This window comes from Anomalospiza imberbis, chromosome 20, assembly GCF_031753505.1.
Source record: "Anomalospiza imberbis isolate Cuckoo-Finch-1a 21T00152 chromosome 20, ASM3175350v1, whole genome shotgun sequence".
Lineage (NCBI taxonomy): Eukaryota > Metazoa > Chordata > Aves > Passeriformes > Viduidae > Anomalospiza > Anomalospiza imberbis.
In genome coordinates, this window is record NC_089700.1 from 5,176,662 (window position 1) to 5,200,460 (window position 23,799).

Sequence of the window (23,799 nt, forward strand, 5' to 3'; positions counted from 1 at the left end):
GGACCCTGGCCATGGCCGGAAAAAGGGGGCAGGGGAAAGCAGGGCACAGGGGTTCACCCCAGGATTGTCACCATGGCCTGGCCCAGCACTGCCACAGTGTCAGAGACCCCAGGCACAGCAACACTGGCAGGGTCTCCACGGGGGAACAGGCTGTGAGCGGGACCAGGACGGGAGTGGATTGGGGTTTTGAGTGGATTGGGGTTTTTGGTGGGATCTGGTTGTGAGTGGGTTTGGACTGTGGGTGGGTTCAGGCTGTATGATCAGGATGTGTGTGGATCAGGCCCGCGCGTGGGTCTGGCCATGAGTGGGACCGCGCTGTGCGTGGGTCCAGGCTCTGAGACCGGCCTGTGGGTGGCTCCAAGCTGGGAGTCACCGTGGGCTCTCAGTGGGCACGGGCTGTGTGCGGGCCTGGGTTACGGGTGGGCACGGTGAGGACGGGCTGTGTGCGGGCTGTGTGCGGGCTGTGTGCGGGCTCTGAGCGGGCCTGGGCTATGACTGAGTCCACTCTGTGTGCGAGTCCAGCCTGCGGGTGTGCCTGGGCCGTGCGAGCGTCCAGGCCCTGCGCGCCTCCATGCTGCCGACGGCTCCGGGGCCACGAGCGGGACCGGGCTGTGGGTGCGCGGCTGCGGGCGGGCCCGGCGCTGTCCCGCGGCTCCCTCCTGAGGGCTGCCCGTCCCCCGGCGCCTCCCGCGGGCCCCCCCCGCTCTCCCGGAGCGAGCCGCGCCCTCCGCGGCCCACCCGGGCCGGGCTCCGGTGAATCAGCACAGGCGGGGCCCAGGGGGGCGAGGGGGCGGTGCCTTGGCGCGGGGCACGACGGGAGGTGTAGTCCCGAAGGGAGAGGCTGGGCCGCGTGAACTCAGCGCGGCTTGCGCACCTGAGGACTTCATCTCCCGTCGTGCCCCGCGGGCGGGGGGGTGGGCGGGGCAGCGGGGGAGGGGCGGGGCGGGGCGGGGCGCGCGCAGGGGGGTTGTGGTGGCCCGCGGCGCGCGCACAGCACCGGGCGCAGCCGCCGCCGCCGCCTCAGCCTCAGCCGCAGCAGCGCCGAGACCGCCGCGCCCTCCTCGTCCTCCTCTTCCTCCTCCTTCCTCCTCCTCCTCCTCCCGGAGCCCGCAGCCTCCTCGCCCCTCTCCCCCCCGGACCCCGCGAAGATGGTGGACCGCGAGCAGCTGGTGCAGAAGGCCCGGCTGGCCGAGCAAGCCGAGCGATACGACGACATGGCGGCCGCCATGAAGAACGTGAGTCCCGTCCCGCGGCCGTCGCGCTCCCCACAGACACATGCACATACTCTCCTCCTTCTGCTGCCCCGCTGGGGCCGCCCTCCCCTCGCCCTTCCCGCGGGTTCCCCGCGGTGGGTGGTGGGCTCGGCCGGGGGGGCCGCGGGGGTGTGAGGGCCCCGGTCCCTCGCCCTCCGACATCCCCTGCTGAGTCCCGTTCCCGCCGCTTTCCCCGATCCAGGGTTACCTTACTTTCTCCCGACCCCCGTCCCTGCCCTAGAGCCCCCCACGCATCCTTTTCCCTGCTCTGGGGCCCCCACCCAGCCCCACGCATCCTGCTCCTCTGCCCTAGAGCCCCCTCCCCGCATCTTTCGCCTGTTCTGGGGCTGCCATCCAGCCCCACACATCGCTCTCTCCTGCCCTAAACGCCCCCCTCCCGCATCTTCTCCCTTATTCCGGGGCCCCCACCCAGTCGCACACATCCCCCCTCTCTGCCCCAGAGCCGCCCCCCATCCTCCCCGTGCTCTAAACCCCCACGCTTTGCCCCCCTGCCCTGCTGCCCCCACCCAGCCGCACGCATCCCCCTGCCCTGCCCCAGAGCACCCCCACATCCTCTCCTCTGCCTTGGGGCACGTTGCCTCCGCAGCCCTGCAGCCCCCCACATCACCTTCCAGCCGCATTTCTTCTCTCCTCCCGCCGCAGGCCCCCTCCCATGCCCCCCTCCCCAGCGGGGCAGAGGAGCCAGGCGGGGGTGCGCCGCTGCCCGGGGGGGTCACACCGGCTCGGGGCCCCGTGGGGCGAGGCAGGGGGGAAACCGGTGTTGGGGGGGGGGGGGGTTGTGCACATCTCTCCCCGCTGCCGAAATGTCTCCCCGTGCATCCATATCCATTCCCACGCGTGGTCGCCGGGGCTGGTGTGTGCCCCTGACCCCAAAGATCGGGAGCCCTTTCACTGTCGAAGCTCTTATTTTTACTGCTCTTGGTTGGAGATTTATGAATTGAGTCATGTTGTATTCATTTCACGCTCTTAAAATAAAGACTCTGCATATAGCAGGCTGATCTGATTTGTGACACTGAACGCTCCCCTTCAATACTGACATTTTGACAATATAAGAAGGGAAAAAAAAACATATCTCTGATCTGATCTTGCAAACAAAGCAATCGTGGGAGGCAGGATCAAGTCATTCCAGAAGATTCTGCATTTGTCATATTGCAGAGAGGCTAGACTGGGTGGAGGGAGGGAGGGGGTGCTTTAAAGGGGAAAACTGTTCTTTATGTTTGTCTTCTTAGTCAGGTCTGAACCTTTGCTGGGAGCTGGGGTCTCCTCCCCGGCTGATGAAAAGTGAATGCCGATCTGGGAATGTCGCAGTCTGTCGTGGGTGCAGCTCTGTTTGCCCATATTGCACCATTTTGTCAATAACCTTGCATTTATCAAACAGACAAAACTGTCACAGCCTGAGCCCGGGAAGGGAGGAGATGTCTTATCAAGGAATGAAATACAGATAATCGGAATGAGATGTTATCACATTTAACCAGCCGGGCTGTCCCTCTGCTGCACTGTGGCTTTTATACCATTTTCTGATAGCGGCATCTATTCATTTTAAAGCAAAGCCTGCTGTGTGAGCAGATCCTACAGCTCATTTCCTACGGATAATACAGCCGCCGTGACAAAGCCAGCAGGGATATGCCCGGGACTCACAGCCGTGTTGCACTGTGAATTTCTCTTAGCCTGCTTCCCCGGGCTGGCTGCTCGAACCCCAGGTGCTGTTAAGAGCTCGTATGTGTGATTTTTCCTTACGGGCCCTGGTGAAACAGTAACCCGGGCTAACGCCTCTTATCAGCTGCCGGGTAGTTTGGCCGTAAGGAAACGATCCCCAGCGGGAGCGCTGACGCCTCCCTTCACCAGCAAACAAAAGGCAGAGCTTTGTTCTTCCTTTCTGCACCGCGCTGCCCCAACTCCGGCACGGCCGGTCCGGCGGCCACGGCCATGTCACAGCCGTGTCACAGCCGGTTATCCCCGGCCCCGTGCGCTGCCCAGCCCCCAGCCCCGGTTGTGCGGGAGGCTGATGACCTCGCACTCATTTCCGTAGCAACGCCTAGTGATGTCATATGCCATGGTCCAAGCTGCAATGCACCCAGGCGGTAGCAGAGAGCATGCGGGCTGCGCCTAGCGAAGGTGATGCAGAGCCATCCTGCCCTCCAAACCTAGCCCTCCCTAGCACCCTGCTGAGAAATGCTGGGTGGTTCTCCTTTCAAACCTGTCGTGGCAATGATGGGCATAAAAGAGGCTCGTTTTTCTGCAGCTTCATCTCACCGGTGCATTTTGGTGGCCACCTCACATGGGGCAGCTGGGTGGGTTGTTCAGCCTTAGCCCTCTCTGCTTGGGAACCTGTGCTGAATGGCTGTGTTAGTGGTTTAAAATGGGAATGGTTGTGCTGGGGTTCTTGCTGTCTGCTGATTCATCCAGTGGTGTCTGGGATCGCAATAGTTTCTCAAAAATATTATTTATATATAATAACTTCTACCTCCTTGCTTCTTGCAAGTGCTAGCTGCCAGTGCCCCTAGTTGCTACCTGCAGTTATGTTGCTGCTGCAGGAACAGGATTGCTCCTTCAGCCCCCAAAAGGGGCAGGTTTACTGGGGGGGGGGGGGGGGTCTTTGAAAACACAGCAGATGGTCCCCTCACCTACCAGAGGGAGCAGAAGGTGATGCCACACCCAGGAAGGGTGCAGGGCTGGGCCCATCGATCCAGGGCATGTCTTCGTGACCTTGGTCATGTCCCTTATCACCTCAGTGCTGTCTGGGGCTACCATCAACCCTGTCAGGAGCTGGGGGACAGGAAAGCTCTCTGCTGGTCCCCAGTGTGGTCAGACGTTGGCCTTGGCCTTGCTTGCTGGAGTTTCACTTCCCACAGTGCTGGTGGTTGGAGCAAGATGCATTTTTGTCTGGTTCAGCTTCAGGAAGAGCTTTGCTGTCCAAGCCCATGCCAGGGCTGGGGATCGATATCCATTAGCTGGGGAGAGCAGTGCTGCTGGAGGCTTTCCGGAGGTGGGAGCCCTGCCAAGCCCCTGGCCAGTGCTGCCCAGGGAGCAAAGCACATGCCTCCCCACAGACCTTTATGTTGGGGGGATGTGCAGGTGAATGAACAAGATGTTGCAATAACTTATGCAGGAAATAAGTAATCTTTTAAAAATGTATAGGGAGAATTGTTGCACCACACCTATGTATGGTGTAGGTGTGGGGCTGTCCCGTGTGAGGGAAACACCTGACTGCTCGAATTTGGGAGGCCCAACCTCTGCAGCAGGGCCCTGGCTGTGCTGTATGCAAGGACCACCAAGTGTGGGTGTGAAGGGGGGACTGTTGGAGATGTTGGAAAGCAGATGGCTGCTGCAAGCTTTAGGCAGCACAGCTTGGTGCAGTAAATGGCCATTGTGGGTGGAGAAGGAGCATGAGGATGGGGAATTGCAGGCCTTCCCTGGCACGGGGTATGTGGGCTTCTCCCGTGATGGTCACCAGCTGGGCAGGTTATCATCTCCACATTCAGTATATCAGTGCTGATAGCAAGGCTTCACACAGACAGCAGGCTTACCCTTGGAAAAAGGGGTAGTAACACAAATCCAGCCTATCTGGAGAGTCCCCAGGAAGCAGAGCAGGGATGATTAGCTGCTTTCTGCTCACAGTGTACACAGACAAAAGGGTGGTGAAGGTGGAAAGGCTTCTCCAGGAGGAGTGCTGGGCAGGCCATCTGTGATGGTGGGAGGGGACCTAGGAGTGCGAGCTGCTGTAGTAGCACTTCCCAGGGGGGCTGGGGAAGGCTTTGAAGAAACAGTTCCCAGTGCCGAGGTGGATGGTGCAGTCATTAGCTGTTGGCATCTAATGGCAGCGTGGATGCTCTTGTGCGGGCAGGTTGAATGCTGCCCAGCCTCACAGTGCCTGCAGACCACTGGTGGACTGCAGTGGTGCTAGGGATTGGAGACAGCCTGACTCATGAGCAGGGCTTCCTTCCTGGAGGCCCATGGGGTCAGGACAGGATGGTGGCTGTCAGGAGCTCCTGTCCTTCTGACCTTGTAGAGGTTCGCAGTGTGGGGTTGTCTCTGTGTGACTCAGCCTTGGGACCTCGTAGCAGTAGCCTGAGTCACATGTGCACCTAAGCCACAGATGGGTAGCAATGTGCCCTGTATGCGACTGCAGTGGACACTGGTCACAGTAACTGGCCAGTCAGCAGATCAAACTCTTAAAAATTCCTCTTTGAGCTCCTGTGAGTTCTTACTTAGTCCATTTAGGAAGAGTCACTGACTTACAAGACCATGCTGGGTTTCTTAGTTGGCCAAGTATAGCAGCCAAGGTGGATTGGACTTGAATGGCTCTTCTTGAACTAACCAAAAGTGGTATTGAGACTGTGATGGAGAATATAGCAGTTGAATTATACATGGGGGCATAGAAACAGTAAAACTTGGGCAAGGGCTCTCCATGAATCCCCGGATTATTTATTCAGTAGATCTATTGGATGATGTCTAACCATGAAAGTGCAAAAAGATTGGTGGGAATTGTCTTGATTTATTAATTTTTTTTTTTCAACCACCTTTATTTGCTGCTTCTTGTGTAAAAAGATGGCTGGTTCACAGCAGATTCAGTTATTTTAGTACACCAAATAAGCTTCATAGTGTCAGTGGATAAACCCTATCTGCTCCAGCTGTGTTCACCAGCTGATCCCAAAGTTGCTCTCTGGAATAAACTCCTTGGACACTGATGATGTGTGCTTGGCCTTGCTGGAATACTCAGGAACAGCAATTTAGGTACAACCACAGAACTTCAGCTCCAGAAATGTTTCCTGGGTTGAACACTCCAGCATCTAGGGGCATATACACTGTTATTGGCAACAGGATGATGTCCTTGGCATCCTCTTAGTGGTTCTCATGGATGTTCTGGATGGTGCTTTCAAGAGGGTTATCCACTGTTATAACTGTGGTGTATCCCTCTGCCTCCTGCAGCTGAGGGTTGGTTTCTGATCAGGGAGATTAAAAACGTGGTTCTTCCTCAGCTTCTACAGCTGGTAGAATTAAGATTTGTCCTTAATTTGAGGATCGCCACCATACTTTTTCCTCTTCTTCATGTGTATTGCTGAACCACTTTTCTTGTGCCTGGGCCAGTAGCATTACTGGTCCTCAGGAGCATGCTCAGCTTGGCTTTCCAAGTAGGAATAAGCAGCCTCAGCTTTGCTAAGCTTAAGATCAGGGAGGTGGAGTGAAAGTAACCTGATGGACCCCATTAGCCTGTAGGGGGGCCTGGGTTTTGTTCCCAGGCTGGTGAGTGACCCCAAGGTCACAATCCTAAGGACAAGGATTTTTCAAAGCCTGATATTTCTACTACCTCTGCAGGCTTGTAGCTGAGAATTGGATCTGTAGCTGTTGCTCCTGAGGACAGAAGGAAAAACATGGCTCAGGGTGCAGCTGATGGAGCAGGGGCTGGGGAGGAGAGTGGTAGCTGTGACCTGACACCTGGAGAAAACTCCATGGGTGGTGACACATCTGGCAGGGCCTAATGCACCAACTCTATGACTGAACTCTTGAGCTTCTATTTGGAGCTGCTTCATGCCAAGTAAACCATGCACAGAAGTTGTGTGCAAGGGTACATAATTAGAAAAAAAAAGAATCCAAGCTTTTGTGTGTCCCAACTGCTAGTGCTTGAGTAACCAACTGCTTTTTGGGAGGTGGCTTTGTCTGAGCTCAGACGTGTCCTTGGATGTGGGGCACTGCTGGGCTTGTTGGTGCTGCTTTTTCCTTGGCAGAGGTGATTGGTGTGTAGGGAGCTCAATTCCAGTCTGGCAGGGAAGAGCCATGAGGACTGTCAGACTAGTTCAGACCAGAGCTGGCTGCTCAGTGTCCCAGCCAAACACCAGGCTGTTCAAAGGCAGGTACAGGGAAGGAGGCATTGGAAAATGCCTCCAGTCTGACCTGAGGGAGCTTTTCCTCAGATGGGTCAATGCCTGGGGCATTTAGGACTCTGCCTTATGCTTTTCTGCCCTGTTCAGCCTCCTGAGCTGCCAGCAAAACGTGCATGCATATTAGAATAACATCAGTGCAAAGCACAGTGGAGCAGGATTTGCCTGACTTCCCAAGCATTTTGCCATTGACAGTCTTGATAGGATCCAGGCATCATCTTCCACCTCACTGTGGCAAAGCTGTGATGCAGGACTGAGGTTGTCTCTGGGTAGCTGCTGCACCCTGGATGCTTCCAGGCGTTCTCCTACGCTTCAGTGTTCTGCAGCTCATGACAGATTTTTCCAAAGCTGATACTGTGAGGAGTATTTTTGTACTAACTGGTTTGGAGCCAGCTTAGACCTTCTTTCCTTCACTGGTCAAGTCTTTGTCTTTTCCTTCTGGAAAGCTGAAAGCCTTCAACAACTTCTGCTCTTTACTGGACAGGTAACTAACCCAACTGGTCCTTAGCTGAAGTCTTGCTCCCCAGTGTTAGATTCATGTGACTGCAGAGAAGTGGAAGCTGCCATTTTTGGAAAATGGCAACTGCCTTGTCTGGGAAGCAAAAACTGACTGAAAACATAAGTATTGACTTGATTTGACTAGTGATGGTCACTGCTGGCTAGCAATAGCCTGGAAACCAGCTAAAACAAGGGGAAGTAGCAATGGATTGGTCACTGTGTTGGATTTTGGGTGGCTTTGTCTTCCAGCCCCTGAAACCTTTCGCTTGACTTGAAGAAGTAATCCAGATAAATGGTGGTGGCTGGTTTTATGCTGGTGGCATTGAGATAAAATGTTCTGCCGTGCCTGGTGGCTGCCAGGCTCTGCCTGTACTTCTGCCAGTGCAGGCTGCTTGATCTAATGAGCAAAGTCCTTCCTCCCAGTCTAAAATTAAGGAAAATAGGGACAAAATTACTTTTATTCTGCTGTTTAAATTTATTTATTTTCTTAAGCAAGAGGTCTGACTCTTTGCTCCAGAATCCAGATGTCAAGATGTGGGATTCCCACCCGTGGCTCTGGGCGAGGAGTGTGCCTGGGAGAGGAGCTCAGCAGTGGGATGGCTTTGTCCATCTTCTCTGAGCGCACAATGACAGTGAGGCTGAGCTGCTGCATCTTTCTGGTCCCTCCTGTGGGCTGGAAGCTGCTGGGGCTGGTAAATCATAAGGGTTGAGCTTCACCGTGGAGTCTCATGCTGGTTGCACTGCTGGTTATCTTGGTATAGTCTGGAAAAGCTCAGAAATGGTAAAGTCTGGAAAATGGAGCTGAAATGATGAGGCAGCAATTCTTGTGCTGCAGGAAACACTGACAAAACTGTCTCTCAAAAGCAAAGCCTTGTGTAGCTGGTGAAACAAAAGCCTTTGTCTGCCTATTTAAGGGCAAACTTCCCCCAGTTTGAGGTTTTTCTGTGCTAACCCAGATTTAGTCACATCTCTGACATGACCCAGTACATGCTCAATTAGATATTAAACAAACCTGATTTTTGGCCCCAAGCTAGTGATCTAGTGACCAGGGGCAGTGCATTAGTTAATTGCAGTAGGAGAGTAACTAGAGAACATGTCACTGATGATGGCGTGAGATTCCCTTAAAGTGATCCCCAGATTAGGGATTAGAGTACTTAATGTTTTTCTTCTGTGAAGGAGATGTTGGAATTGAGTCCGTGTATGGGTGTTTGAGGCAGCTGTGCTTGGACGAGCGTGGCAAGTCTGCAGGGATTCCAAGTGCAAACCATTCCTTAATTGTTTGCAAATTCCCTCTGATCTTGCTAGATGGGTTGGCTTGCTTGGGATGTGTCTTTGCTTACGTACCAAGCAAAGCTACTTGGCATGTCAGTATGCTTCTGACTCCTCTCTAAGATGGTTTCAGCAAGGCTCTAGAAAAACACCAGTGAGAAGTCTCAGCCTCAGTGCTAACGAGGCTGCTGATGGACACTTGTTTGGACAGTTGTGGTGCTCAGCAGCATCAAGTTTATTAATAGTAGGTGGAGAAGCTGTTGCTGTGCCATGTGCTAACAGACACGCTCAACAATTGCTGTAGGAGATCTCTGCTTGTAAAAGGCTAATGCTTAGTATTCCGCAGTGAATGAGAACTTGGGGAGATTAACAGCCTTTGATTTACACCCAGCTGGGGCAGGCGTTGGAGCTTTGCCTGTTTATGCTGTTGGGCTTTGTTACATGGGGTGAATATTTCATTACCTAGAATTTGGGAGCTTGGCTTCTCGTGTTTGGTGGTGTAAAGATGATGTTGGCACCTGAGGGGTTCTGTCACCTGTGATGAACTGAGATCAGATCTTTGGTGGGAGTCCCTTGGGCTTCAGAAAAGGCTGGGAGGGGATGGCTGGAGCCAGGCAAGGGGAGTTAAACAGTTGGATAGTAAAGTGACCCTCCTTGTAATTTAAAATTGGTTGCAGTGGTCCAGAAAGCTGCCAGAGCAAAATCTTGACTTTCTTCCTTTCTGTAAGTTCATTTAAGAAATTAAATAAAATTGTCTTTGCTAGAGGTGTGTAAGATCAAGCCTGAAATCCCCGAAGCAATGGGAGGGTAAAGTACATCTGGAGGGATAATCACCTTACTCACTGTTGCAGAAATTAAACCTATCATGGAGCTGGCATGCAGGAATCCGCCTGGGTGTTCTGGGAAGTCTTTTGCTTAATCTGGTAAAACATGTTTGAGACACCAAGGAACTGCTGGATCTGCAGACCGAGACACCTAGAGCAAAAATCTTGTGAGGTGCTTGTTTTTAATATTTCCAGAATCTTACCTTGATGTGCAACAACCAGGTGTTCCCAAAGTGTTTAGAGGAGTGACATGAAGCAGCTAAAATTGTGCATGCTCACTGCAGGGAGTTTTGCATGGCTGCAGTTTCTCCCATTTCACCCTTTGGAGCAGCAGCTTGCAGCTGCCATGGCAGCAGTGGCTCTGTGGTGCCAAAGGAAGCCATGCCAGCAGACAGGAATTGCCCAGTTCATCCTGCTCCAGCAGACCTGGGAACAGGCTCTCCCAGCAGCCAGAACCTGCTCTCAGCCTTGGGGTGGCCTGCCCATGGCACATCATGTCTTCTCTCTACACTTGGCTCAGCTAGGTAGAGGCACAGGCATTTTTTGAGCCCCCGATTAAAGACAAGACCTGGCACTTGATGCTCTGGGGAGGATTTGATGATCTGGTGGCAGGATTCTTAGTGCCTGGCAGTGGGGCTGGAGGTGAGCAGGAAAGCACTAAGATCTGAGCCAGATTAGTACCCTTGGAAGCTGTGAGGTAAATCTTTAAGCAGCTAATGCTCCCAGCAGCACTAAACACCCTCCCCAAATGAAACTTGGTGTATTTATCTAGAGTCCCTGAAATCTGTCTAGCTTGGGTTTGTTTTACCATTACTTGGATAGAAAAAAAAAATCTTCCTCTGCGTGGACCAAGTCTTAAGACTCTAGAAATGTCCAGTAGCCATCCTGTGAATGTCTGCTTCAGCTCAAAAGCCTGTGAGTAGATGGAATCTTCTGAGGAATAATGCCTAAACAGAAATTTTAAAACCCCAAGTCTTTAAACTTGTACAGAATGCTTCTGAGGAAAGACTGCAGTTACTCTTGAAGAAGTCTTCAGCTCTCACCTGGAAAAGCTTAAAGCAGCCCAGAAGAGCCTATAGCAACCATGAATTGTCATTCTGCTTCCAAAAGGATCAACGGATCAACTCTGAGCTCCTGAAACTTGCTGTGAGCTACAGGGCTATGTCTGAGCTCTCACAGCAGTGGCACGCTGTGGCACTGGTCTTCCACGTGCTTAGCAGAGAGCTTGGAAAACAGGCCTATCAGCAGGGGACAGAGCAGATAATCCGAGGCAGGAGAGCTCCCCAAGCTGTTGGGTGATGGAGAAGGCTGGTGGTGATCCTGTGCTGCTGCTGAGGCACTCGCAGAACACAGCAGTGGGCAGATGATGCTGCCAGCCTGCCATATCCCGGGGAAGGAATAGCTTGGCATCCCTTCTGTTGCTTTGTAGTTAGCAGGCAAAGGTGCTGGTATCCCATCTGCCAGGGATGGTGTGATGAGCCCTGACTGACAATCCCCTGAAATGCTGGGACTGATGTGGTTGGACTCGCTGCTTTCTCCATCTGGTGGCTGGAAGGCACTAGGCCAACAGAGGTCAATCATTTTCCCCGAGAGTTTTTAATAAGTACGAGGCAGGTAGTGGCAGCAAGATGCTGAAACAAGTTGTCCTACGGCCAGTTTTCATCTTGTTTAATAGCCTGTCAGTAAGGCTGATGGGAATTAGGGTGTTAATAAGGAAAACAAGAAAATTTGAGCATAATTTCTTCCTGGCTCAGAAAGCACATGCTGGCTAGAGGAGCAGCTCCCTGCGACAGTACTGTGCAATGCTAACTCAGAAATGGTTTGTAGCTCCTTGAACATTTGTTTGTAGAACACTTGAACATGCACAAAACTGGGAGGTCAGGGTATTCCTTCCACTTGGTTACTGGGATGTGTCTGGGCTGCTCTCTGTCCACAATAGCCATGGCAGGCAGATGCTCCCTCATGTTTGCCTTATCTCAAGCTGCAGAAGAAGTCAGGGACACAAATCAATGGCACCAGGTGTTCTGTAGTGGAAAGAAACCCAGAGTCGTTAGACCAAGTGCTGGGACTGCAGTGCTGCAGATAAGGGCTGGTACACAAAATGCTGCTCCCAGACACTGAATGGAGCAGCTCAGAGCTCTGCTGCTCTTACTGGTGTTCTCACCTTGGCTCCCTTCAGCTTTTCATGTGCAAGAATGACCCAAGCAGCTGAAATTGGCTTTTTCTCTAACTGAAATCCATGATGGCCACACTGAAACTGGAGCAGGAGGTCTGCAGGCTCCAAGGGCTGATCAAACCTGAATGCAGTGCAATCACATGCAGTTATTAAGCTACAGAGGCCAATAAAATAAATGAGCTCTTGGTTTCCACATCTCCCAGCTGGAAGACTTTGTCTTGGGAGGTTCAAAGTCGCCTTAAGTAATAAAGGCTGCAGAGTGGGACGAAAGCTGCTGTTAAGTGTAGGAAGAACATGCAGAAAGCCTAATTGGTGTCTGGAGTGCCTGAGTAGCCTCTGAGATGCAGTTGGGCTGCAAGCAATAAACAGTTCTCTGCAGACACTGATCCTTGAGGCACTGGGAGCAATTTGAAATGTAATGGCAGAACCATCCCATGTGCCCTCAGCTGCTGTCCTGTGATGTGAACTGGCCCTGCCAGCTTAGAAAACAGGAACTAGGAGGGGATTATTCATAGTGAAACAGGCAGAGGATAAGGCAGTGGGGAACTTGTGTCTGCCCACAGCCTGCACGTGCTTTTTTTTGTCTTGTCTGGGATGAGAGGGTTTGACCTACAGCCCAAACCCCCCCTGGCCACACTGAGTTAAAACATGAGCAGAGGACAGCGGAAGGGGGGTCAGCAAGGAGAGAAGTAGTTATGGTGTGACTTCCACTTTGGAAGTGTGACGTGGGGGCGCAGGCAAGGCAACAGGGAAAAGAACCCAAACCAATCTGGTAACATTTTAGATTTAGGTCTGGTTTAACACACGCCTACTTCGCCAAAGTAGGACAGTGCTTAAGAAAAGCATCTTTCTGACTGCTGTGATGGAGTTGTAGGACAGTTCGCTCTGGTGCTTGGGGAGAAGCTGCTCTTGGTGAGGTTGTGTGACATCAAGTCGTGACTCTCACCAGACTGCTGGGTAATGGTGACAATTTCATGTGCTTGAGGGCAGCCATTTCTTCAATTTAGGGCGAGCTGGGGACAGGAAAAAACAGGCAGTCTGTCAATCATGGCCTTCCAAATTGACAGCATTTGGGCTGCTGAAGGTGGTCTTGTCACAGAATCATTAAGGTTGGAAAAGACCTCCAAGGTTACAGAGTCCAACCTTTAACCAGTCACCACTTCCATCAACCAGACCAGAGCACTTAGTGCCATGTCCACTCATTTCTTCAATGCTTCCAGGGATGGGGACTCCACCAACTCCCTGGGCAGCCCCTTCTGATGCCTGACAACCCTTTCTGTGAAGAATGTCTTCCTGATGTCCAGCCTGAACCTTCCCTGGCACAGCCTGAGGCCATGTTCTCTTGTCCCTGCTCATGGGTGGTGGGCAGCATGAGACAGCAGCTGGAGATGGGGGGGGAGGTGACATGTCTGTAGGTATTGTGACCTTTTTCAGCTGCTTGAGCCTGGAGGGGTTTTGTGCTGGTGCTCCCTGTGCCAGTGGCTACAGACCAAGAAGGAGTTTTAGTGGTTGGATTTGGTCAGAACATTGTTTCAAAAGCACATTTGCCTTTCGAAAAATGAAACACAGAAGGGGGCCTTCAGGCCAGAGCTCAGACTAACAAGCTGCATGTGAAGGAAAACAAGGCACTTGCTAGGGTTTGTGTGGAGAGATAACGAATTTAATTACATGGTGCAGGAGCTGTAGATAGAACAGGAAGCATGAGTGCTGAAGGGGAGATGGATGTTGTGTATCCTGGTGGGAGAGGACCTCTGATGATCTTTATAAGCTTTTCTCAGTGAACAGTTTGAAGTTCTCATGTCTGTCTCTGTCTCTCCAGGAAAGCTTCACTCTTTTGTAGCTGTCTGATGTCCTGAAGGACTCGAATTCTCTTTTAGGCAATAAGAACAGCAAGTTTTGAGGTTTATAACATGGGTTAAACCGTCAGATGTTGATGGTATTCCCCAGGGAAGGATCTCTGGGTCCTGTCAGCTTGCCAGTGCTGTCTGCTTTCAGATAAGACATCAAAGCCAGGTAGAAGCTGTAAATGGGTGGGCACTTAATTATCAAACTAAGTGAAAAGTGTGCAAGAATAAACAGGTAGAACTAAGTCCTGTGATGAATCTTCACTGCAGTCACTGAGGGGACCTCAAAAACAGTCATTTCCTGATGTTTACTCAGACCTACTCATGCAAGGTGAGAAGTGGAGGATAGGAGTCCTGGAATAAGCCCCTAACCAACATAACTTGCTGGAAACCTTCCCTGTGGGTCTCACCAAAGCCTGTTTATCAGGATACTTCCAGAAAGCAGGTGCTGTAGAACCAACCCTTGGGCTTTTGGAGTTTACATACCTTGACATTAGGGACAGGTAAAGTTTTGCTTGTTCCCTGGCTTCTCCTCAAGAGGCTGAACCTTGCCTGGCTGCAATGTGATCCTTGGGCATGCCGGGAGCCTGCTAGGTTTTGGGCAGGATGCTGAGTCAGAGCTCCAGCTGTAGTGGAGAAATCAGGAAAACCTTCTCAGAGATGGTGCTGCCTCTGCAGTGCTTTGTTGCAAATCAGAGGGCTTGAATTTGTACAAGCCTCTGGTCTCCCAAGCAGTTATAAACCCTAAAACTTCCAGTAATTTTTGTCCAACGGGAACTCAAGGAGTTTCCCCGTAGCTTAAGGGCACTTGAGTCTTGGTGGTGCAGACACTGTGCCATCAGAGAACTGGTGAGACTGGAACTGGCCGTGTCCTCCAGCTTGGTGATGGAACGTGCCTCCCAGCCAGAGCCTGGCAGCGTGGACTGCTCCATGCCAAGCTCCCTGCCTAGGTGTCCTTGTGCAGTCTGCTCCTGGCATGTGTGTTCTCCTTTTTTTTTTCCAGAATAGCTGAAAGACTTTCCTTTATCAAGTTTCCACCATGTGGGTCAGCTCCTTGTCCTTGGCTTGTTTATGCCATATCCAGGACTTGACACTGGCTCATGCATCTCCTGCCCCTCTCCCTAGTCTCCATGAGCACAAGAGTGAGATGAGGCTGGACAGTTACTGAGATTGGCAGAGCAAATTGTGCTGTTCTCTGCTGGCAGCCAGGGAAGTAAAACCCCAAACTGACTGAGCTTCCCAAAGAGCAGGTAGACTCCAGCTGGGGACTGATGGCTTTGTGCTCCTGCCAAGCCCTCCTAATGCCAAATTAAGATATTCCTCTGGCCATTTGAAGTCTCTGACTCCATGTAACAGTGCTGGAAATGGCATCAGGGGACCTGATCTGGCTACTGCCCATCTTTGGGGAGGTGAGACCCCTTCAGGGTCTGAGTTAAGAAGAGGGATGGTTCTCCCCTTCCATAATGTGACTGCTGCAGTGTGATCCAGGCCTGATGCAGGATATTGCCTTATTTGATGTTATAGCAGAGGCATTCAGTGCAATGCTACAGACTCAGTATATCAGAACCTGCTGTTTTGCCAGTGGCTTAGTTGAACTCACTTTGTTTCGGTATCCTGCAGTATAAAAAAAACCAGCATTTGTTTGGCCAGCACAGGCTGCAGAGAAGGCACAGCCCCACGTGCATGTGACAGGCTGGTGCAGAGGTGTTGGAGTGGTTTCTGCTGGAGATGGGCACTGGTGCAGTGCTGTGGGAAGAGCAGAGTGACAGTGACTGCGCAGTCTGGAGTGTGGAGGGGGCTGTGGCAGGAAATGCCAGCACAGGTGAGCGGGCAGCAGGCAGCTCGGGGCAGACCGAGGGCAGAGATGTCCTCAAAGGCAGCTGAACCTGGGATACATCTTCTCTGCCTTTTTCTGACTCTGATAAGGCAGCTCGGTGTACCCTGCTGTCTGATACCTTGTGTCCTGGGCATCTTGCATTTTCTTCCTGCTGGGAATGCAAGAGCCAGATGGTTTTTAGTTCTTCCTCCCTCAGCTCAATTGTGAACTGAAATGTGAGGGACTACAGCCTCTTCCCTGGTGCTGAGGGCTGTGGTCCTTGTCCCCACCCATGTGACATCTTGGTCATGTCTCTGCAGTGCTCCTTCCTGGGAGCCTGGGTCCTGCTAGAAAGCAGTGACATGGTTAACAAGGCTCCCTCCCTGCTTTTACAAGTTCCCTGGGAGCTCCCCAGGGGAATCTGCTGTCTCCACAGGTGTACCTTCCATCTGTCAGCCAGTTTGTTGAAAGGATTTTGACAGGCAACTTTCCTCTGTAATCCTTAATAGCTTCGAATTTAAAATGTTTATGGCAAAGCTAATCCCACGAAACTCCCTGTAGTTTTAATAAATCTGTCCTCCAGCAAGACTCTTCTGGTGAGAGGAGGTAAATCTACTTCTTCCTGCAGTGATAAGTATCTGCAGACGTGGCTGTGGGGCACCTGCTTGTTCCTCACTTCAAAACTGGTGTCTCTTCTCAGGGAGCACCTTGCTAAAAGCAAAATTTCATCTGGTGATCACTCCTCAATCCCTGTCAGGACAGAAAACTCTTGGAATCAGTGAGTCTCTTGTATGGCTATTGGTGTTAGACACTCCATTTACAGCTGGAAGAGAATAACTCGGGCTGGGATTTCTGGATGTTTATATTTCCAAATCCCTCACTCAAAACAGGGCAGCTTAGGTGGGATAAGCCCCCAGGTAACCTGATGGAGTCTTTGGTATCTCTGAGAACAGACAACCTGTAAGCTCTGGGGCAGGGGGACACCTTGGTTGTGCTTCCAAAGATATTTTTAACTCACAGAATCATTACTGTGGTTTGTGCAGGTGTCACTGAGAGGGAAGAATGAAAGGAGACATTCTGTAAAACTGCAGAGCAGAGACCTCAGTGCAGCAGGCAGGCTGGAGGCAGCGTGTCTCACCACGGGTATTTAGGCACCTTGTGGTTGGGCCCTGCCTGGCCTTGCTGCAGGAAGCAGGATATCACAGGGATCCCAGGGCCCTGTGGTTAAACGGTCACCGTTGTCTTGGCTAGGAGAAGGGTGTGAGGGTTGGCCTGGCACCGGGAGCTGCGGGATGGCCCGGACATGGCTGCCCTGCTTACCTTGGGCGGGAGCACTGGGAGCTGCCCTGGCATCCTGCTCTGTGCTCTTTGTCCTGGCCACTGGTGGCTGCTGATAGTCCCAGGAGATGCTGCCCTCATTAATGTGGCACCCATTTCCCTGCTCCCTCGCTGTCTCTTACCCTGGAGCAGAAGCAGTTGTGCTGGTTTGCACAGGAAGACCCTCTTCCATATGGAAAAGAGGTGTCTGCTGTTCCTGTGCCAGGCTCTAGAGCATCCTGTGGAGCAGCACAGATCCACACAGCAGCAGGGGTGGGAGTGGAGGGTCTGCTTGCTGCCTCTGCCTTGAGGGGGTCTGATCAGAGACTCTGCTTGCTGTGGGGGAAACAGGCATAGCTGTAGCCTGGTTTTGGGAGGAGACATTAGCCAGAGCATGCAGGAGGAGTGGATGTTCTGGAATGTGCAGGTGTGAGCAATATGGTGTGAGCAACTGTGAGTCATTCCAGGCCATTCAAATGAGGTCCTGGGCTGGGCTTTTGGCCTCCTGATCCCCACCATAAATGTGGTTATCTGGGCCCAGAGCAAACCTTGCCCTTACAGATCCTTGTGAAAGTGACTCAGTGTTTGCAGAAGCCTTTCACATCCAAACCATTACCTAATCCTTTACTGCCGTGAGGTGGCTCACAGGTTCCTGCTTTGGTGGCCTGATTCCCAGGTGGCTGTGCCCAGGGTATGGATGTGGGGTGGGGGCGTGTCCTGGGGGAAAGGGGACAGTGGCCATGCCCAGGCTCAAAGTGGCACTTGGCAGCTGTGACCGCCCCAGGGGAGCAGCTGTGTGCAGCTGCTGCGTGGTGTCCTGTCTGCTACCTGCCGCGAGGGCTCCTCCTGCTCCTGGCGGTGGGAGGCTGCTGCAGTCTTGGCCAAAGGTGCTGCCCTGAGGCTCCAGCCAGTGATGGTGGTGTGGGAGCTGGAATGGGATTATTGTGATAACTGGTGATGCTTCCCGAATTACTGAGGGAGCTCTGCTCATCATCTCTGTAATCCCTTTGTGGTTTTTGTGGTGCATGAGGCAGGTAACACTGTTAACCTCAGTGAGGAAAATCCAGTGTGAGGGATTTCCCCTTCACCATGTGAGCTTTTAAGTCCTCATTTGTGCAGGTGCCTGAGGCAGTTGTAATTGTGTAATCTCATCTCAGAGATTCCTTGGGTGTCTCTGAAGCGTGCCCCATGCTTGTGGGAAGCGGAAAAGATGAACACCCTGTAGCTCTGGTGGTGTTAATCCATGCAGGTAGCTCATAACCCTGGACCATCTCCTCCCTCTTGCTTTGCCTGTCCCTCTCCCCTGCACCACCAAGCCCAACTCTCATCCTACAGGTGAAAGGCATCTCCTTCCTAGAAGATTTTCTCGTTCTGGAAGATGCTGATCTCTCAAATAAAACCCAACGCCTGCTCCTTTTGTTGTGGGTCTGGACTACAGTACGATTTCCCAGCTGGCTCCTGCTGGGATGAAGGCAGAGACAGAGCTGGATGACAGAGCAGGACTTTGCGAACCGACCGCCTCCTCCTGCCTCTCTCTAGAGATGCACAGAACACCCAAAGGTGTGATGGGAGTGTCAGAAGGCTGGGGCTTAACCCAAATGTCTCTTTTCTCTCCCCCTCTCTCCACCCAGGTGACGGAGCTGAACGAGCCTCTGTCCAATGAAGAGAGGAACCTGTTGTCCGTCGCCTACAAGAACGTGGTGGGGGCGCGGCGCTCGTCCTGGCGAGTGATCAGCAGCATCGAGCAGAAGACCTCTGCAGATGGGAACGAGAAGAAGATTGAGATGGTCCGTGCCTACCGCGAGAAGATCGAGAAGGAGTTGGAGGCGGTGTGCCAGGATGTGCTGAGCCTCCTGGACAACTACCTGATCAAGAACTGCAGCGAGACGCAGTACGAGAGCAAAGTCTTCTACCTGAAGATGAAAGGGGACTATTACCGCTACCTGGCCGAGGTGGCCACCGGGGAGAAGAGGGCGACCGTGGTGGAGTCTTCGGAGAAGGCCTATAGCGAAGCCCATGAGATCAGCAAGGAGCACATGCAGCCCACCCACCCCATCCGGCTCGGGCTGGCGCTTAACTACTCGGTTTTCTACTACGAGATCCAGAACGCGCCGGAGCAGGCCTGCCACCTGGCCAAGACAGCCTTCGACGACGCCATTGCCGAGCTGGACACCCTCAACGAGGACTCCTACAAGGACTCAACGCTCATCATGCAGCTCCTCCGCGACAACCTAACGCTCTGGACGAGCGATCAGCAAGACGATGATGGCGGAGAAGGCAACAACTAGACCCCCCCGATGGACTGGCAGCCGCACGCTGATGCTAACTACTGCAGTCTTTATTTTTTTCCCACGAGTGGGGGGGGGTCCGGGGTGGGGGAGGGAAAGGGAGGGGACACCTTCCCAGGGAGGCCCCCCACAACCTGTCTTTGATTGCCTCGTTGACATTTTTGCCAAAACACCACTAGTGGAAGTCAGGCTGGCTGTGCTGGTATGGAATAGCAGCCTCACTGGCATATGGACTGTTCTGTAGATTATTAATACAAGTGGAGCTGTCTTTAATTTAACTTTATTGCTAGAAATAAAAAAAGGGTTTTAAGACGAATTTGCGTGGATGGAATGGCCCTCATTTTTAAGGAAAGCAACGCAAAAACATTTGGAAAAAAAAAAAAAAGGGAGTTCTGTGGTTCCAGTAAGGCTTTGAGCGTTTGTTTCCGCAGCCCAGGTGCCGTGTGCCCACACCACCTCGCGGGGCCTCTCTCTGCAGCGCTCTGCCTGCCAGGGCGCAGCTGCAAATCCCCAAATTGAGAAGGAATTAAAAATAAAACCAACAAAACTAAAGAATTTGGGGCTTGCAAAGCCCTGGGATTTAGGCCATCCAATATTTTTTCCTTTTTTTTTTTCTTTTCTTTTTTTTTCTTTTTTTTTTTTTATTGGTTGAGATATTTATTAGGGTAGCTTGCAGTATTAACACTAAATTGCAGTTTACAGTATTTCTACATTACAGCCATATGACATCAAGCCTTTGATTGTCTGTTTTTCTTTCTTTTGCTAGTTCTTTTGGCTTGCCTTCCTGAGCAGTCCTCGCCTGTGGACTGGCTTTAGCTATTCTGTGTCGCCCAAGGCAAGAAGACCGCCCGCCCGAGGAACATCAAAGCTGCTCTAGTTTTTTGGTCAACAGCTTAACAGGTGCTTGGCTAGCGGCTGTTTCAACTATTTTAAGTCCACAGCAAAAGGTTTAAGAACTTAATTAGACAAAGGGGGAAGTGTTTAAACTTAAAAATGCCACTTAAATAAAAAACCAATAAAAAATATTAAAAAAAAGAGCATTCAGGTCTGTATGTCATGTACTGTGTTTGGTATTTCAAAAGACCATCCTGATTTAAGGTGCCACAGCTGCTTCCTCAGGGATTGCACTGCCATTTCACTCTGCCTGACTTTCTCCCACTGTACCATGAGGTTTGTCAGCAGATCTCCGGCACCCAGTGCTCCCTTGTTTGTCACCAGGGAAGCCGGGTGTGTTTTCTTTTCTCCTGGGGAAGCTTGTGGTGTAATGAGTGAACTTCAGGAGCTTAGACACTAATTTGGTAGAGAAATTCCTCAAGGGAAGAGCTACAATCATAGACATTTCTGTCCACCATCGGGAGCCCAGGAACTTAGTTCTCTTCTTAGCAAAAACTTTTCTGAGTCTGTCTGATCCGGCCGGGGGTGGGAGTTGGGGCATCTGAATTGCTTAGCAGGTACTACTTACCCCATTTTGAGTAAATTTAGCTTTAATTTTGATTTTTTCCATGGTTGTTGGAGGTTCACTGCTGTTCTCTGGCTCGCGGAGTGCTGCGCCCTGCAGCGCTCCCCGCAGCGCTGCGCAGTGAGGAGAAACCGCGCTCGTGCTTTAATTCCTTATGGTGATTGTGAGGCTGATTTTGGAACCAGGCTTTCCCCGTCCCTTGCGAGAGCCAGCCCGACACGGCGCGTTGTGGTGAGGCACACACGGCACCGCCGCTCCCGCTGCCGGGGCCCGGGGGGACGGACACGGCTCCGGCCCCGAGCCGCTGCCCGGGAGCGCCTCAGCCCCGGCCCTGCCCCGGCACGGCTTTGTTTAGGCCGGGTTTCCCCGGCACGGCTTTGTTTAGGCCGGGTTTCCCCGGCACGGCTTTGTTTAGGCCGGGTTTTCCTGCTCCGGGTGTCCCCCAGGGAATTCGGGGCGCAGCATCCCGCGGCCAGGGGTGTGCGGTGCCGTTGCGTGCCGGGACCGGGAGATGCTTTAGGCTTCTGACCTCCCTCTCATTGATCCCCGTGTCCCGTGAGCAGTGCTGTCCCAGCTGTATAATTGGAAGTGATTTACTGGAATTACAAAACCTATCTTTTTTTTTTTTCTTCTTTTTCTCCAAATAATTACTACTCTTTTTGGCTTTTTGCTCTGGCTGCTTTAGGAAACTTATGCAGGAGAGATGGCACAAGAGGGCTAAAAACGGAGTGGGGGTCAGGGACTTGATTTTTAAGCAGCTTGAATGGTTTCTTTAATTTTTTAAGAGATGCACTTGCCTATGATACTGTCTCTCCAGTGAAATGATTACTGCTCCATTACTCTATTGATACAATATTGTGCATGCTAGTGTCGTATTTCTATACAGTAGCTTGAAATTTATTAACTTATACTGTAGATGTTATGTATTCCTATGACAAAATAGTCTTTAAAATTTTTTAAAGTTTTTTAATTTATTTTTCTTTCCTTTTTTTTTTTTTTTTTCGGGGGTAAAGTTTGCTCTACCAAATAGTGATCGTAACAAACTGATCTGTTATGGATGTTGCTATAGTGACATGCAATTATATATGATTTTGTTTTTAAAAAGGAAAAAAAAAAGCAAAAGAAAACACCAGTGTTAGCTTAATCTTAATGTCTGGTGTTCGTCATGGTGAAATTATAACTATTACAGTGTAGGAGAACAATGACTGTGTTCTTTGAATGAGCCTTTGTTTGTGCTTTTTGTCATGTTATGCAGTGAACTATTTTTAAGGTCTAATCAGTGATTATTTTTCCAACTCCGTGTTTCTGTAAGGAATTATTTCACACACGGACCATTCTTAGCAGTTTTTCCTCAGTGATGGAATATCATGAATGTGAGTCATTATGTAGCCGTCGTACATTGAGCAAATAAACTTACAGATCTGACGTCAGCGCTGCTTAATTGTTATCGCCTGTCTCGACTTTCTGGGGGGCTCCGTGGGACGAGGGGCTCGGGAACGGCCTGGGTTCTGCTCCTGGGCCACCTCCCTTGCGCTGCTGCCGAGGATCCGCATCCCTGCGGGTTGAGGCTTCGCCGGGCTCCTCGGCGGGGCAGGGGCCGGTGCCCTGCGGGGCGGTGGGAGCCGCGGGGAGGCTCCCGTGGGTTCAGGAGTGGCTGGGTGGATGTTTCCCCACCTCCGTCCTTCCCCACCTCCGTCCCTTCCCGACGGTTTTCCGCTCGCAGCCACACGCGCGGTGACTCACGCTGTAAAAATACTCCCCTCCCGCGAACCTATAAACAGAAAATGCGCCTTGACTCACGCGGCCTGCGAGGGATCCGGGGCCGCAGCACCGACACCCCCGGCAAAGGGCTGGGAACAGCCCCCGGGCCGTGCAAGGAGGGGCTGGGGGCTCACCGAGCACCCCCACACAGAGAGGGACACCCCGACGCCACCCCAGCGCCGTGGTACTGCCACAGCCCCCACCCCCGGCTCGGGGGACGCTTTTTTGGGGAAGCAAAATCACCGTGGTGTGGCCACAGGAGAGGGGAGGGGGCCGGGGATGCTCCTCGGGGGCTTCTTCCCCTGGAGTCACGCTTGGCCTGGAAAAGCCTCACAGCCGGACTCACACACGGGAACCCCCAGGAGCACAGGCGTGACCCCCGGCAGCAGGAATCGATCGCCGGGATCGGGAATTGGTCCCAGTATCTGCCTGAGACCTGCCAAACTCATCACACCCAAGACTGCTGGGCAGAGGGGCGCGGGGCAGGGGCGCGGGGGGCTCGTGGAGCCCCCAGAGCTCGGAGAGGGGCCTCGCAGCTGCAGGATTCCTCCCAGGTCACCGTGTGCCAGCGGGATGACTCAGGGGGGATTAGTGGGATTTGACGGAGCAGGGAACATCGGGAGACATTGAAGCCATGGGTCTGACCTCGGCCATGTAGGGCCAGTCCTGCCCAGAGATCCAGGGGCAGGGAGGGCACAGGGGACACGGGGCCAGCCAGGGCCAAATGGCACCAGGGCCAGCCGGGGCCAAATGGCACCGGGACCACGACCCACCCCCTCTTCAGCCCCCCAGGGAGGATGCGGCCCCTGAGCTGAACCCGCAACCGGCCCCTCAGACAATGGTGGGGAAGGAAGGGGAAGCACGGCGGGGCCGGGCTGGGGCTCAAGGGGCTGCACTGCTGGGGTAGGTTCTTGCCCATGAAGCTCCTATTTGCCCTCTGACCCAAATAAGGTGTTTGTGTACTTGTTTTTCAGGGATGCAGCGTCCCAGGATGGTGACACTGGGGTGTGGAAACCCCAAATATTCTCTGATAGGGCATGTGGAGACCCTGAGTGTGGGAGAGCAGGGATGAGGAGACTCACTGTGCTGAGATCTGGGACTGGAGACACCTGGGATGTAGGAGACCCAGATTGTGGAAAACTGGAATGCTGAGGCAGGGATGTTGGAGACCTTGCATGTGAACACCAGAGATGTTGGAGATCTGGGATGTAAAGCCCCCAGAATGCTGGAGGTGGATATGGAGAGCTGAGAAGTAGGAGACCCAGGTGTGGGATATCCAGGGTGGGGAGACTCAGGGTCTGAAGGTCTGGGACACTGACCCCAGGATGCTGAGCCCAGGTTGTGAAGACTTGGGATGAGAACGCCTGGGATGTGAAGCCCTGGGTTACAGACCC

General features: G+C 52.6%; 1 protein-coding gene and 1 long non-coding RNA gene across 2 annotated transcripts in view; both read left to right on the forward strand.

Moving 5' to 3' along the window:
* The window catches only part of LOC137485672 (uncharacterized), a 161,039-nt gene that overhangs the window by 32,153 nt on the left and 105,087 nt on the right, over positions 1-23,799 (forward strand). The gene's annotated exons all lie outside the window — the stretch shown is intronic.
* YWHAG (tyrosine 3-monooxygenase/tryptophan 5-monooxygenase activation protein gamma) lies at positions 966-22,074 on the forward strand. Its single transcript, XM_068210279.1, has 2 exons — positions 966-1,235; positions 18,529-22,074. The coding sequence occupies exons 1-2, from the start codon at positions 1,149-1,151 to the stop codon at positions 19,183-19,185; spliced, it is 744 nt and encodes a 247-aa protein (XP_068066380.1). The 5' UTR covers positions 966-1,148; the 3' UTR covers positions 19,186-22,074.